The 15,060-nt window shown below is 47.4% G+C and overlaps 1 protein-coding gene across 3 annotated transcripts in view; it reads left to right on the top strand.

The window, feature by feature from the left end:
- CHD2 (chromodomain helicase DNA binding protein 2) overlaps positions 1-13,340 on the top strand; it is a 56,063-nt gene extending 42,723 nt beyond the window's left edge. For all 3 annotated transcript variants that reach the window (XM_053955000.1, XM_053954999.1, XM_053955001.1), the window contains 12 exons: positions 156-295; positions 1,025-1,163; positions 1,302-1,452; positions 2,733-2,855; positions 3,204-3,332; positions 4,060-4,200; positions 5,336-5,470; positions 6,553-6,731; positions 7,285-7,384; positions 7,861-8,077; positions 8,900-9,149; positions 9,869-13,340. In XM_053955000.1, the coding sequence (XP_053810975.1) occupies positions 156-295; positions 1,025-1,163; positions 1,302-1,452; positions 2,733-2,855; positions 3,204-3,332; positions 4,060-4,200; positions 5,336-5,470; positions 6,553-6,731; positions 7,285-7,384; positions 7,861-8,077; positions 8,900-9,149; positions 9,869-10,202 (2,038 nt within the window). In that variant the 3' untranslated portion in view covers positions 10,203-13,340. The remainder of the gene's footprint in view (positions 1-155; positions 296-1,024; positions 1,164-1,301; positions 1,453-2,732; positions 2,856-3,203; positions 3,333-4,059; positions 4,201-5,335; positions 5,471-6,552; positions 6,732-7,284; positions 7,385-7,860; positions 8,078-8,899; positions 9,150-9,868) is intronic.
- Positions 13,341-15,060: the final 1,720 nt, after the last annotated feature.

Consider the following 15,060-nt stretch of genomic DNA (forward strand, 5'->3'; position numbering starts at 1 on the left):
AAAAGACAAAAACCTGAGTTGTTTCCTGCATGAACTCAACTCATGCATGTTTCATACATTCACATTTGTACAGCACTGAGCTGTGAAACAATTGAATAGGAAATGATTGAGAGAAGAACTGCTGTATCACACACAAAACTCTCCCTGTTCCCCAGGCTGGAGTGCATTGCCCGGGATGCTGAGCTGGTGGATAAGTCTGTGGCTGACCTGAAGCGGTTAGGGGAGCTCATCCACAACAGCTGTGTGTCAGCAATGCAGGAATATGAGGAACAGCTGAAGGAAAATCCAGCAGAAGGTAGGCAAGGGGGTTGTATGCTGCTGTTAGGGTAGTTTTGGGAGTGTTCCATGGAGCTTGTGAGGAAACCATTCCTGTTCTGGACAGGGAGGTCACATTGTGACTTAGAAGCAATGAACAAGAACACACTTAAACCACCCCATCTCTGCCAGGCAGCTCTCACCTACAGAGAGGAGCCACTGAACTTTCTGATGAGACTGGAGAGTGTCACTTGGGTCTGTTGGCTTCTGCTGGACATGAGTTTCTGTGGGGAGGGACTGAAGTGACCAGCTTATTGAATGCTGGGCCACAAAGCAAAGCAGATCTTATTTTAACTGTTCCTGGAACTGGAAATCAAGCTGGTGCTGTGTACTCCACAGTAAAGCTGGGTCCACAGTTAGCAATTCCCAGAGCTGGAATCACCACCCACTCTGTCTGGCTGTTCTTTGCTGTTTGTTTGGACATACAGCATCAGGGATGGATTTCCTGCTGGGTCTCTGCCTGTTGCAACTGATCAAGACTGCAGAATCAACAGCTCCAGCATACTTAGAAGTATTTTTAAGAAAATGGTACTGGGAGGTGTTTAAATTGCAAATCTAAGTGAGTTAGTGGAAGAAAATTTATATTTTTGACCTTATGTTTAAATAAGAGGTTGGAGGCAAGGTCTTGATCACTGTCTGTGAAGCCATTTTACAGAGACACTTCCTTCTGTAAGAGTTCCCTTAATTATTGTGTTTTATTGCTGAGCAGGGAAGGGACCTGGAAAGAGACGAGGTCCTACCATCAAGATTTCTGGTGTCCAAGTCAATGTGAAATCCATCATCCAGCATGAAGAGGAATTTGAAATGCTGCACAAATCCATTCCCTCGGACCCAGAGGAAAGGAAGAAGTGAGTTTGGCTAAGCAGGCAATGCAGAAAGAGGCTCAGGGAATTTGGAATTTGTAGTGGAAAGAGAATAGCCTGGATGTGTGGATTTGCTTTGTCCTCCACAGCATTAAAAGGAGCTCGTGTTTGAAATGCCTTTAGGTACCGCCTGACGTGCCGTGTCAAAGCTGCTCATTTTGATGTAGACTGGGGAGTGGAGGAGGATTCTCGCTTGTTAGTGGGAATTTACGAGCATGGTTATGGAAACTGGGAGCTAATTAAAACAGATCCGGAGTTGAAGTTATCTGATAAGGTAGGTCGCTTTGCTTGCTGCCTCCATTGGGTCCATTGCAGTGCTCATAGCAAACATGCCTCATTTACTCCAGAAACAGATGTTTATGTTTGTAACTACTCCAAAAATCATGATCAATAATAATGGGGGAAACAGTGGCCTTCATGGAATGTTGCATGCTCGATGGAAAGCAGAGTTGTGCCGTTTGGTGGGCAGTACCAGGTGAACCACACTGAAATGATGCAGGCAGAAAATGGCAGTGCTGACATGTGTGGTTCCATGCACAGGATAGAAGAGGCTGTGACTTGATGTTTCCTTGAGCATCTCACAAGAAGCTGAGTGTGAATTTCTGAGTGGAAATAATTTTTCACAGATTTGACACTGCTTATGTCAAGGCTGGTCCGTGTTAGCTTTGAGGGTATGGTTACACGACTGGGAATGGCAGCACAGCCAGCTGGAAAGCCTCCATCTAGTTCCTCTGTTCCTCAGTCATCCCCACAAGAACAGTTTACAGGCACCATGTTGAAATGATCTGGGTTAAAAATAATCCACCATCCGTTGTGTCAGTGTGGTGGAAAGAGTGTGGAAACTGGAGCACAGGGCTGAGGAGCACTGGGAATCTCCACACCAGCTTTGCTGCCAGCGTGCAGCATTCCCCTGACATCCCTGCTGGTGCTTTTAGCAAAGATCAGGCTCTGCCTGAGAGCCCCCCATGTGTGGAGCTCAGAAAGGCATTCTGCAATGGAAACAGCTGCCTGAAACATGCCACCCATTTTCCAGTGAAGTATGAAGCAAACCTAGCTGGCAAGTTGAGCTATTTCCTCCACAAAGTGTCACCTTTCAGCCTTGTTTTCCACTAAAAATTGTGCATCTGTGCCCCTGCTGTAGCAATGTCTCAGGTTACCAGAGTGACTGGGCTGCTGTGACCAAGCTGTCACAAACAAATCTGAGGTGTCAAGGCGAGTGGACTCAGTTTTGCAACTCGAGGTCCCAAATGTAGCTTGTAAAGGATTTTTCTCCTTCAAGAGAACTTAACAAGCTTGCAAGGCTTAGGAAGCCTTAGGATCCTTTAACTTCTGCAGAATTCCAAGGGGAGGGATGATTGCTTGCTAGGAGCTTTGCCTTTGGCCAGACAGGGACAGTCTGAGAGGGGGAAGGAAGGCTTGAGCCTTTTGTTCCCCAGAAGGTGCAGCATTTGGTGCCCTTTGCTGGGCCTGGAAGGGCTGCTGCTAATGTGTAAATCTTTTGTCAAGCTTCGTGCCTACGAGTGTATATATATATTTTTTTCTGCTTTATCAAAGATCCTACCGGTTGAGACAGATAAGAAACCTCAGGGAAAACAGCTCCAGACCCGAGTTGATTATCTACTGAAACTGCTGAAAAAAGATCTGGACAAGAAAGAAAACATGAAAGATGGGGAAGAGGTGAGATGTGGCCTCTTGATTCTGAGAGTTTCATGGGGAGTGGTTGGCTGATGGCAGGAGACAGCCTGTGTTCCCAGGGCACCAGACATCGTTTCTGTGAAGGAATATGGACTTACTGTCTGATTGCATTGTGATATTTCTCATTTAAATGCTAATTAATTTGCTGGGTGCCAATTGGAAGAGGGGTAAAAGCTTATTACTGCCCTTACTGAAGGATTTGGTCTCATCAGGTTTCCTGCCAGCGTGCAGGACCTGCAGCTGTTTGCACTATGTTCAGGAGATGGGAAATGTCCCCAGGAAGTAGCTGTAGCTGTTTGCTTTCCCTGACATGTTCTGTGTTTTTACCAGGGCAAGCTCAAGAAGAGGAAACCACGAGTGAAGAAAGAGAACAAGGCTCCCAAAGTCAAAGATGAGCATGGGAATGACCTGTCCTCTCCTCGGCACTCAGACAACCAGTCAGAAGAAGGTGAAGTCAAGGTGAGTCAGCCTAGGTGAACAGTGGCTTTTCCAGGTTTCCTTGGGCTGTGCTTCCTTGGGAAGCATTCCCAGCAAAGCCCCCAGGAGTCAGAGGCACTAAGAGTGAATTCCCACAGGACTGGCAAACTCACAAAACCACCCATACAGCTATTGGTGTGAAAGAGGGGCCTTTCCCACCTATTCTTTTAGCTCAGTGCTTTCAGGGATTTGGGGCATCCCAGAATGGCCACAAACACCCACATATTGACTCAGGGGAAAGGTTGTCTCAGGACAAAGCCTGTTGCCCTTATAAAGGAGAGAAAGAAGAATTGTTTCCCTCTCCTTTTGGGCACGTCAGCCTGTGGTGAAGCTGGAGTTTACCAAGGTCATGCTGTTGCTTAAAAAACGTTCAGTCTTTGAGTGGTTTGGCTTGTAGTCTGAGGCTTTTTGTTCGTGTGCTGATCAGTATCTACCTCAGGGGCTGATCGTTCTGGAGTGCAGCTGGCACAGGAGAGCAGGGCTGCTCTGCAGCTTGCCAGCTTCAGAGTGGGGCTGGTCTGGTTTTCATACCCTTTTGTCACATTTGGGGGGATGGCAGCTGCTTGAGCAGGGCTCGATGTCTGCTTAAAGAGGTGTGAGGGTAAATCTGGATGGACCTCAAAAGTTGCCTGTGTTTTAAGGATGTTTTATGGAAGAAAATGTACATGAGGTGAGGGACTCCAACTTTGTGCTGTGACTGATGTTCTAGGAGGATGGCTTGGACAAGAGCCCAGTGAAAAAGAAACAGAAGAAGAAAGAAAACAAAGAGAACAAGGAAAAACAGACATCCTCTAAGAAAGAAAAGGAAAGCGATAAAGAGAAAAAGAAGACAAAAGACAAGAAAGAGAAGGTATGTGGTACTTCCAGGAGCAGCATGATAGGGAAGTCCCTGAACAGGACAAACTGCGAGACTTAGGGTTTGTTAAAGGCCCTGTGTGAGGAGACATCAGTGAAGCACCGTGGGGTGAGGGGGTGTCCCTTTTTCAGCCCTTCTGAATTGCCATAAAAAAGTAGAAAAGGCTATATGTCCTAAAGCTTCATGGAATGTGACCAAAACTGAAGAGATTTTGTCAGGCTGCCTTTGAAGTACAGCTGTCCCTATGACATGCATATGGCCACAGAGCTGATGCTAAGAAAAGAGCCTGGAGCACTCAAATCAAAGTTCTGTCCAGCTGTGATTTATCACAGGGTTGGCAGGTCCGTGTCTGTATTCCCCTTTAATTTAAACTCACCCAAATGACCCAAGTGTCCACACCATCAAGACTGTAAGTTGTCATTGTCACTGTTCAGGACTCAACAGAATGAGTGTTTCAACATCACTGGTATGCTGGAGACTCAAATGTCTCTTGGATTTTGGGTACAACTGCCCTGAGGCTGGGTGCAGATTGGAAGGAGGGGTAAAAGCTTCCGTAATAATGACCTGAAGTACCTGTCCAAGGAACAGGTATGTGCGACATGCCCAGTGTGTTTTGACACTGAGGTCGTAAGTGCAAACTAAGAAGTTTTGTTGCTTATGTAGGGGAAAGTTTGCTTTCCAGTGATTTTTGGTATGGCTTTGACTGCAAGTAAGTCATATAGGTAAAAATGTACATGAACAGGCCATGATTTGAGAGCTAGTGATATCACAAAAAGTTGTAGGTCCTTGTAGACATAAGACTACCCTGAGCTCTATCCTTTGCAAGGGAGAGATACTCCTTATTTTAACCTCTTTTCCAAGTCTTCAATATTGGTTTCTCCCCATGAGTGTGAATATCGTATTCGTGTCCAAACTGTTGGCTCTGACTTCCCCCTGCTCCCTCATGGATGATATAAAGCTAAACAGAGCCATTGCAGCTCAACAGTTGGAGATTTTGGGAGGAAAGTTGTAGGAACAGTGCCCAGGTTTAGCCACTGCCAGTAACAATAGTGTGGAGGTTGTTAGCTGGGTCACTGGGGATCCTCCATTCTGGCTCATCGCATGATGTGTGTAATTTGTCCTTATAAAGCCTAAAGGTGGTGAGGCCAAGTCTGGAAGTAAAGGGAAGAGATCACAAGGTCCTGTCCACATCACTGCGGGGAGCGAGCCAATCCCCATTGGAGAAGATGAGGATGATGATCTGGACCAAGAAACATTCAGCATAGTGAGTATTTTCCTTGGGAAATGGGAGGGCAGTGCCGAGAGCCCAGCCAAGGTTTGCTCATATGTCATCCAAGGACGTGTTTTAGGTGTTGGGGTGTGAACCCCATCCTAGTGCCCCACAGGGGTTCCCTCTGGCTGATCTGAGAGCAGGGCAAGACAACCCTGGACAAGAGCTGCCCACCAGTGCTGCCAGCTGGTAGCCTGTCAGCAGAGCAGGCACAAGGGCTCTCTGCTTCAGCTGGTGACTTCCCAGTGCTCAGCTGGCAGCCCTGGGTTATGGAACACCCTGCAGCCTTACATTCCCTCTCGTGTAGAAGCCAAGGAGCCACTGAAGCAATTTCAAGCAAGGAAATGCAGGAGAGTTTTGAGGGTGACCTTGTAGGAGGTGCGGAGCTGTGTAAATGTTCTCACAGCAAACATGCCCACAAGGCTTGTTGTAAAAATTGCCTTTTAGTAAAAGTTGTCATGGCAGATTCTCCTTGGCTGAAATACCACTTCTTCAAAGCAGTTCTCTCAATGAAAATCTCTGTATTTGCTGCATGTCCTGTGGGGGTTTCATCTTTTTTCTTTAACTTTCCTTCTGTGATGCAGAAAAGATCCAGGCAGGCAGTCAAAAAAACTGTCTGATTTCCTATCTGTGTGCAGTGTTGATGAGCCCAGGCCAAAAAACATGGTGCTTTCATCTCATATCTGCCAGTTTTAGTAAAAGCAAGCATTAAAGTGACCAAAGATGGGATTGGACAGGATTGAATTGAGCAGTCTTTCAGCTGGGGTGGCTGGTTCAGTACATGGAGGCTTGGATACAGTTCCCTGCCTGCCACGGGATCGGTGCAGGGGCAGACCATGTGTGATTACTGCTTGCAAAGCAAATTGTTCCCTCCTAAAAGGAAGGGGCAGTGGAGGTGGGGAGAATCTTGTCTTCTAATTATTTTCTGCAGCTTGTTTAACAATTTTATTTTATAGCTGATTTCTTCTTGCCTAATGGCCAGATAAAGCTAAATCAGCTTCTTTTCGATTAACAGGGCAGTGATGTAGAGCCCTCTGCCAAATTAATCACTTTCTCCTCTCTGTTGCTCTTTCAAGTGCAAGGAAAGGATGAGACCAGTCAAAAAAGCACTGAAGCAACTTGATAAGCCAGACAAGGGACTGACAGTTCAAGAACAGCTGGAGCACACACGCAACTGCCTGCTAAAAATAGGTGATCGCATCTCTGAGTGCCTTAAAGCCTACACTGACCAGGATCACATCAAGCTATGGAGAAGGTGAGGGAGCTTTTTGTTTTCCTTAGCTGTCTAGGATATTTTGAAATGGTAGTCAGAGGCTGCTGGTTTTTTGTGGATGGATGTGCCATTTGCCTCTTACTTAACCTGTGAAATCTTGTGGTTGCTGGCCCACTCAGTCTACAGAATCACAAAATCACAGAATGGTTTGGGTTGGGAGAGACCTTAAAAATCGCCCAGTTCCAACCCCCTGCCATGGGCAGGGACACAGTTCACTAGACCAGGTTGCTCAGAGTTCCATTCAGCCTGAACCTTGAACACTTCCAGGGATGGTCTTCCAACACCAGTCCCAGGCAAATGTTTTCTCTTCAAGTTGTGCTGGTTTCATTAAAATTTATTTCAAAGCTAAATCACATAAACCACTGCAAACCTCTTTATTTTATTTGAAGAATGTGGTTCCAGCCCTCCTGATCATCCTGTCCTAAGCTGAGACTGTTTTCCAGAGAGGGTAGAATGAATTTGATGTTGTTTTGGAAGCTGTTGGCAGTTAAACTGCTGCTGTAGCACTTAACAGAAAATGTTCATGTCCTCCTAGGAACCTATGGATATTTGTGTCAAAATTCACAGAATTTGATGCCAGAAAACTACACAAACTCTACAAGATGGCTCATAAGAAAAGATCACAGGAAGAGGAGGTGAGAGCTGAAGTGCTTTCCCTTTGATTTCTGTCCTTAAAAGTTGCTGCACTGGAAGTTCCAATCCTTTCTGCCTCTTACTGTGGGTGTTCTTTGTTGTTGTTGGCAGTGTGTGATTTTCTCAACATCTAAACAGTCTGATTAGACTGATTAGACTTCTTTTTCATGTGGCATTTCTGGTCACTTTGTCCTGGCTGTTCTGACCAAGCAAAAGCATTGTTTGGTGTGGCATGTGATGTTCAGTTGCCCTGTGGAGTGAAAAGCCTGGGCATGCTGCCCTGTAGAGATCAGGTGTAGAAGCAGAGCTGCCAAACTGTGCCTGTCCTCCACCAACGTTTGTGCTGTTCTTGAGCACAGAGTTGGCTCACCTCAAAGAAGCAGGAAAATCCAGAGCCTGGCAGACAAGGCCATTGCTCACAGTCCTGCTCTTCTGGTGGGAGAGCAGCTGAGCTGTATCCCTCTGTTCCACCTTGCAGGAGCAAAAGAAGAAGGAGGACATGTCCAACATGAAGAAGCAGTTCCGCCCAGAGCCTTCGGGCTCCAGCCGCGATTCCGTGATGTCCCAGTCCCACGTGCCTCACAATCCTCATTCCCAGAAGATCCACATGCCCCCTTCCCACACCCAGCAGCAGATGCACGGGCACCCCCGGGACAACTACGGCCATCCAAACAAGAGACATTTCAGCAACACAGGTGAGCACTGGCAAGCCAGGAGAAACCTTCCCTTCTGACCTAATGCTCATGGGCACAAATCCTTCTGGGGCTTGTGACTGCTAAGATTTAAAAGGGATGGGATAGAACATAACACTACCACTGTACTTAATGCTGGGATAGAAAACATGGTGAGGTAGTGCGGAAAGGAATGTAAGAATGGTGTAGGAATGTGCCCCCTGTTGATGGAGTAAAAAAGTTACCCTTTGTCTCCTTAAAAAGGAAAAAAGTCCAGAAGTTTCTCTCCTCAATTTGGTTAAAAGACACCTCATAGGACCTTGGAGACTTCACCTCAAACTTAAGGATAGCCAATTGGACAGAAGCCAAGAAGTCCCACCTAAGCAATTCACTAGAAAAAGAAGAGAACAAAAGAAGTAATCGCTTTTGTGAGTGTTTTAGCAGGAACAAGAGCCTCTTGCCCTGGCTCGGTCTTTCTCTGAAAAGAGCTTTTTTATTTTGACTTTTATTAAAACTTTTTTGTTTACAACACTGTCACAGGAGCCATCCTGCTACTTTTATGCCACCTGAGGTAGCTGAGCTATCAAGGGTATAATACTTGTCTCTGAGAGCTTATAAGACCTGGCTCGAAGAGACCAAACATTAGAATGGGACAGAATAAGATTTGTGGGGATGATAAAGTGATAGTGATAAAGACATTCAAAGAATAAAATTTGGCCCACATTGTTTAGGGAGGAAAAAGTTAAAGGGCCGTCAGTAGCTATTATTTCTTGGAGAAATCAGGGAAGCAAATGGGCTTAAACCAAAGCATGAAAGAGACTCAGAGGTGCTCTTTGCTCACGGCAGACCGAGGAGACTGGCAGAGGGATCGGAAGTTCAACTACGGCGGCAACAGCAACCAGATGTGGGGCGGGGAGCGGCACCACCAGTACGAGCAGCACTGGTACAAGGACCACCACTACGGGGACCGGCGGTCACGGGGGGATCCCCACCGGAGCTCCGGGAACTACAGACCAAACAACCTGTCCCGCAAGAGGCCCTACGAGCAGTACAACAGCGACCGAGACCACAGAGGCCACCGCGACTACTACGACAGGTGAGCACTCTCTTGCTTTGGAAAGACAGGTGTCTGCTAAGGAAGGCAGGAGACTCCCCTGAAATGGAAAGTGTAAACCCCCTCCCTCCGAATTGTTATAAATTTGAAATTAAGGGGCTCTCCGGCAAAGATATGGGAGCAGGAATAACAGTTCTTTATTAGGGAAGAAAATAAAAAAAATTATATAATGCAGTAATATAAAACAACACAGACAAGAGTCAGAATATGACCTGACACCCTGTTAGTCAGGGTGTTGGCAGCAGTCTGATTGAAATGGTGGCTGCAGCCCTCCTGCAGTAACAGGTGTGGTTCTGTTGGAGCAGTGACCCTGTAGAAGGGTGGAGTTTTCCTCTGAAGGCCCAGTGGTGGTGTAGATGGGCCTGGTCTTCCTCTGGGAATCCAGTGGAAAAGGCTGCCTGTGGTCTTCCAAATGTCTGATTATATCCAGATAGTAATGCTTGGCTCCTCTGGGCAGAGCATCTCACAATGGGATGATGTAATTTTATCAGCCATGCAGTGACCCTCACTGGCCCATTAACAGAATATATCTCCTGGAGGGAGGATTGATTGTGGAAGAGATAAAGAAAAACTGCCCTGTTAACAGAAGATAACTGCTCCACAGATAGGAATAGAATACACACATCCATTTCCAACCTAAGGCATTGCCCTCACCTCAGAGGGCTTGGAGAGCTGATCTCCATCCATTCTTCTCTCCACAGGCACCACCACGATTCCAAACGTCGACGGTCCGACGACTTCAGGCCTCAGAACTACCACCAGCAGGATTTCCGGCGGATGTCTGACCACAGGCCGCCCATGGGATACCATGGCCAAGGACCTTCGGACCACTACCGGTCCTTCCACACAGACAAACTGGGGGATTACAAACAGCCCCTCCCTCCATCTCACCCTGCGGTGTCGGACCCTCGCTCGCCCCCCTCTCAGAAATCCCCCCACGATTCCAAGTCACCTCTCGATCACAGGTCACCTCTGGATAGGTCATTGGAACAGAAAAACAATCCAGATTATAACTGGAACATTCGGAAAGCATGAAGTGACTGAGAGGGTGAAGCGCACGTCTGAAATACTGGGATTGATGCGACGGTGGCTGCTTTCTCCAAGCCAGCAACAAGAAACTCTGAACATGCTGCTATCATCTGGCTGGGTCAAGGAAGATTTTGGGGGAGTGGGTGGAGGAAGATTTTCCCTAGTTCTTGATTCTGGTTTAGATTCCCATTTCCTTTCCCCTTTTTTACCATTGAACTGTTCTGTCATGGAACCAGCCTTGCTGCCTCGTTTGTTGTTTTGTTTTTGTTTTCCTCAGTCCAATGGACCCAAGGGAGTTTTCCCCAGCCAGTGTTTCCTCAGAAGGAGAAGGCAGATTGATGCTGCTTCAGATGGTGCAGAAGGCTGTGTGCCTGCTCTGACTTGATGCTGCTTTGGGGTTGGGGATAAACTGGTTGGGCTGGGATTTGTATGTCATCAGCATGGGGCAATGGGAGGATATGTTCAAGGAGGGACAGGAAAGTCCCTCAGCAGCCAAACTTGGTTGAAAAAGGGACTTGATGTCCTGGCAGAATGACTCCAAAGGAGCTGGAGCCATGCTGGTGACAATCCATCGCTTTCCTGGCCATGTTATCATTTTCATGTCTTTATCCATTTCAAGAAACTGGCTCTGCTTTGATTGCTGTTGCGTCCCCTGCAACAGAAGAGGTGGGGGGGATCTTCCTCCCATCTCCAGAGCTGGAACTGGCAAATCTTGACTCTAGGAGTAAGTGGGAGCTGGTTAAAAAAGGGCCAACATCCTTAGCAAAGGCTTAGTTCATGTCTAACCAGCAGAAGAAATTGAAAGAAATTGTGGTGAGAACAGTATTTCTCAGTGGACAGGGCTCAGTAATTCATTATAAAACTCTTCTCTTCTGGCATGGGCAGCTTGGGTGCTCCAGGAACTAACAGATGCTGGCTGGGAGGTGCAAGATCAAAAGATGGTTCTGGGGATCCTGGAACTCCTAATCTTCCTGCCACTAAAGTCTCTGGTCTTTGGGCAAGTCACTTCTCTCTCTGTGCTTCACAAAGCAGTGATCACAAACCTTTACTGTAAGTGAAAGATAAGGAATGGTAGAACAAAGTGAAGCAGGAAGGTGACTCCCTTTCCAGCAGTCAGCAGTGACTCTGAACTGCTGAAAGTACCTGCATTTATAGACCTTTTGTTTGTCTAAACTGGAAATGAACCTGAGGACTTAGCACCTCAGTGAGCAGGGAGAGAATGAGGAATTCAGGACGGATCCATAAAGATCCTTGGAGCAAATGCCTTAGAGCCCAGCATGACAGAGGAAAAAGAGGAATGTGCAGCCCAGCTCAGTGGACTTCAGGGCAAACACTCCAAGTATTCAAACCACAGCATTTGATGCAAACCAGTGTCCGGCCTGGGCACTGGTGTGGTGAGAGGCTGGTTGTGCACATCCTGCTGGCCAAAAGCACCTTGAGTGATTATTTTTCAGGTTGGAGTTCCCTGGAGACCACAAAAGCTGCCCCAGGCGTGGTGTCTGGGGCTGCATCACCACCCAGAGCACAGTATTAAAGACCAGGCAGTTCCAGACTCCTGTTAGGTGGGGCACAGAAGCTGGGCCTCCTGTTAAGATGCCAGTATTTGACTCTAATAAGCTGTGATGTCCCTTCCCCAAAAGACTGAGGGCAGATGGGTGTTCAGGGCTGGCTTCCTGACTCCAGCCAGTGCCTTGGAAGGCGCATGCAAACTGACACTAATACTCCTCCATGCAGTATATCCCTGGAAATCTGCTGCCATCACTCCTCCCCATCCCGCTGCTCTAAGGGGACACACAGGAAGTGTTTTGTTCCCCTTTTGTTTTTATGTTGCAAGATTTCCACCGAATTCAGGGCAGTTTTGTTTCCTTAGAGGCACTTGCTGCCCTGATAAAGTGTTACACTTGTGTTTACCTGTGCAGGGCGAGCTGAAGGCAAGTCTTCCGCAGTCCCCCTCGGAGGGGTGGGAGGTGTGGAGAGAGCACATTTCCCACTAAGCTGTGATTGCAGGCTGTGGTATTCAACAAAGAGGTCCTTTCTTTTCAGAGGTATTAGCTTTTAATGTGAAATGGAGGCAGCCTTGGAGGGGCACTGTGTTTTTGTCACGGCGTGGTGCTGTCACAGTGGGACGTTCGTGCCATACTCGTGTAGCAAAGGCAATACTGGCAACCAGTGTGAGGGCTGGTGCAGGAAAACTTTGGATCCCAGCAAGAGGCATTTTCTGTGTCAAGATGTGGGGGTTTCTGCTTATCCCAGGTTCCAGGCACAAGGTTGTTTGGGACTTCCTTCTTGTGCAACAGCAAAAGCTTTACCCACACCCACTGGAGAGCTGTCCCCACTGTTACTTTAGCCTGATGTTGAAGTCACATCATGTCCACTCATGATGGGTGAGTCTTTGCTGGGTTTGGCTTTAGTGAAGCTGGAGAAGGAGATTTGGGAGAAAGTCTTCCCTGAGCACACACACACAGACACTCTTATGCATTTTTTGTCCCCTCAGCATAGGGACCATAACCTAACACAGTCACGGAGACAGGAGTGGGATCAGAGGGGACACATCCACAGCCATAAACTTCCCTGTGGTGTTTGTGTCAGCACTGGAACAGCTCTTCCTTCCTAACTAGCTGTGGGATTTCCTCCAGCCTCTTTGCAGAAAAAAAGCTGTAACTTGCTGAGGTTCAATTAAAAAAAAAAAAAAAAAAAAAAAAAAAAAGGAGTTTTTCAGCCTGACCTCTTTGGAAATGGTGTAAAGTTATTGAATTCACATGGTGGAAATACTGCAGACCAAAACTTGCTGTGGGGACAGGCGATGGTCCCAACCAAAATGGACACGGAACCGAGTGCTGAAGTCCTTGTGTGAACGGTTTGTGATAAACACAAAAATATTTTTCTGCTTTCACCCGTTTCCTCCCCACCTCTGCCTCCCCTTTGGGGAGAGAAGGACTCTTACTGTAAAAATACAGACTTTTAAACCTGTTGACTAAAAACAGTAATTAATATTAATTTATATTTGTGAAAGAAATGCCACTGTCCTAGTGATTTCTGATGTAAATATGTTGTTTATATAGTATGTATGAAATTTTCCTACATTGTAAAACTGCTGTACTTTTGATTCTTGTATATTAAAAAGTGTTACTGAGATTTTCAGAAGGGCCCCAGTGTGGTGTCTCTGGGGGGTCCTGTGGCAGGTCTGGGGGCTGGTTTGGGATGACAGGGCCCTTTTCTGCCAGCCACAGGCAAGCCAGCGTGGATATCTTCACTGTGCAGGAATAAGCATGTTCTGCTTGGCTGTTTCACAGTCTGTGGTGATAGAGACTTGGAAGCCTCTTCAGATGGGAGCTTCCACCTGATCAGAAGGAGCTGTACATTCTCTAACAGAGAAATCTAACCCAGATCCATCAGGATTTCACTGGGATGATACTGATGATTGTATGTTTATCCCACCTCCACGTTTTGTGGATCTTTGAAGATGTCTAAATTTTTTACCTTTCCTGGAGAGAATTCCCCTTTCTCTAGAAGTGTTGCTCCTGCTGCACCAGTGAGTTCTCCCTCTCTGTCCCCAGCCCCTCCTGAGCAGGATGTGCCTCTCCCCAGGTGGGATGTGAAGGCATCCAGTGGCTGCTTTGGTTTGGTCTTTACCCTCCACTGCTCACACTGAGGCCCACACAGCAAAACACAGAGCAGGGATTGGAGCCATTTCTCCCCAAGTTATAAAAGCTCATTGTAAAAAGCACTTTTCACACCTGTAGCCACTGGGTCCAGCCCTTCCCAGACTCTCTGCTGCTGAGCCAAGTTTCAGCCAAGAGTGAAATTTCACAGCTGAGTTATATGCTCCTGAAAAATGGATTTCCTAATGGAAAGAGTGACTGGCTGTTAGCCATGGGGCTCAGCAGGGAGAGGGGCTCAGCTGCAGGGAGGCACAGGGGCTGCAGGGAGCTGGGCTGGGTGTTACATGCCTGTGGGAACTCAGGGCAGGTGGAGTACCCCCCTGTCTGCCCTGGGGTGCTCTGACTCCCAGGAAAACACTGACTTTGACTCTAGTTCATGGAGAAGGCCTCCAAAGCTTCTAAGTAAACTAGAGACCACGCAAGTGTGAAATAGATTGTAGAGATTAGTTTAGTATGTCACATGGGTGAGAAATTTAGGTTTTAGGATTTTTAGCATATTATAGACGGGTACAAGATGGAGGATACAGGGTGTTGTCTCGAGTTCCTTTCTTCTTTCTTCTTCTTGGGTTTGGGTGGTATCTTGTAATTGGGTAGAAAAATCTGCATTGCGGGTCTTTAGGGGTCAGTAATTGGGTGAGAAAAGGAAATAATCCAGGTGTCACTTCTTAATTGGGTAGTTTAGGTTTTGATTAGACTTAAGACCTTGCAACACGAGTTTGTTAGCCATTTTGTGCTGTTTACACACATACAAGGTCTGGGTGCAGACAGTGCGCTGAAGTCTTGATAAGGTAACAATAAAACAAGAACCTGAAGACCGAAAAAGTCCCGTGCGTCTGCTTTTCCTGACAAAGAACTGCTTCACGAGGGTTTCCCCCTGCCAGGGGAGCCCTCAGGGAGTTGCCCGACGTGGGGCCCGCACACTCACACATGCCTGGGTGAATCTACCTTGGGCCTGGCTCTCGGCGGCCGCGGGCGGAGGCTCCCGGCTCGCTGTGCCGCTGCTGCCCGCAGGGCTCACACGGGAGCGGCCGCCCCGAGGCTCTGCCGAGACTGGACTGGGGCGGGTGGCGGTGATCGCTGCGCCGTGCCCAGCACAGCAGAGGCACGGGGAACGAGGAAAGCGAGGCACAGGAATAAGGGAGGGACACTTGTCTGAGTCTCCAAAGATCGAACCTCAGAGCGGGACAGAGCAAGTGACAAAT

Source organism: Vidua chalybeata, chromosome 13, assembly GCF_026979565.1.
Source record: "Vidua chalybeata isolate OUT-0048 chromosome 13, bVidCha1 merged haplotype, whole genome shotgun sequence".
Taxonomy (NCBI): Eukaryota; Metazoa; Chordata; class Aves; order Passeriformes; family Viduidae; genus Vidua; species Vidua chalybeata.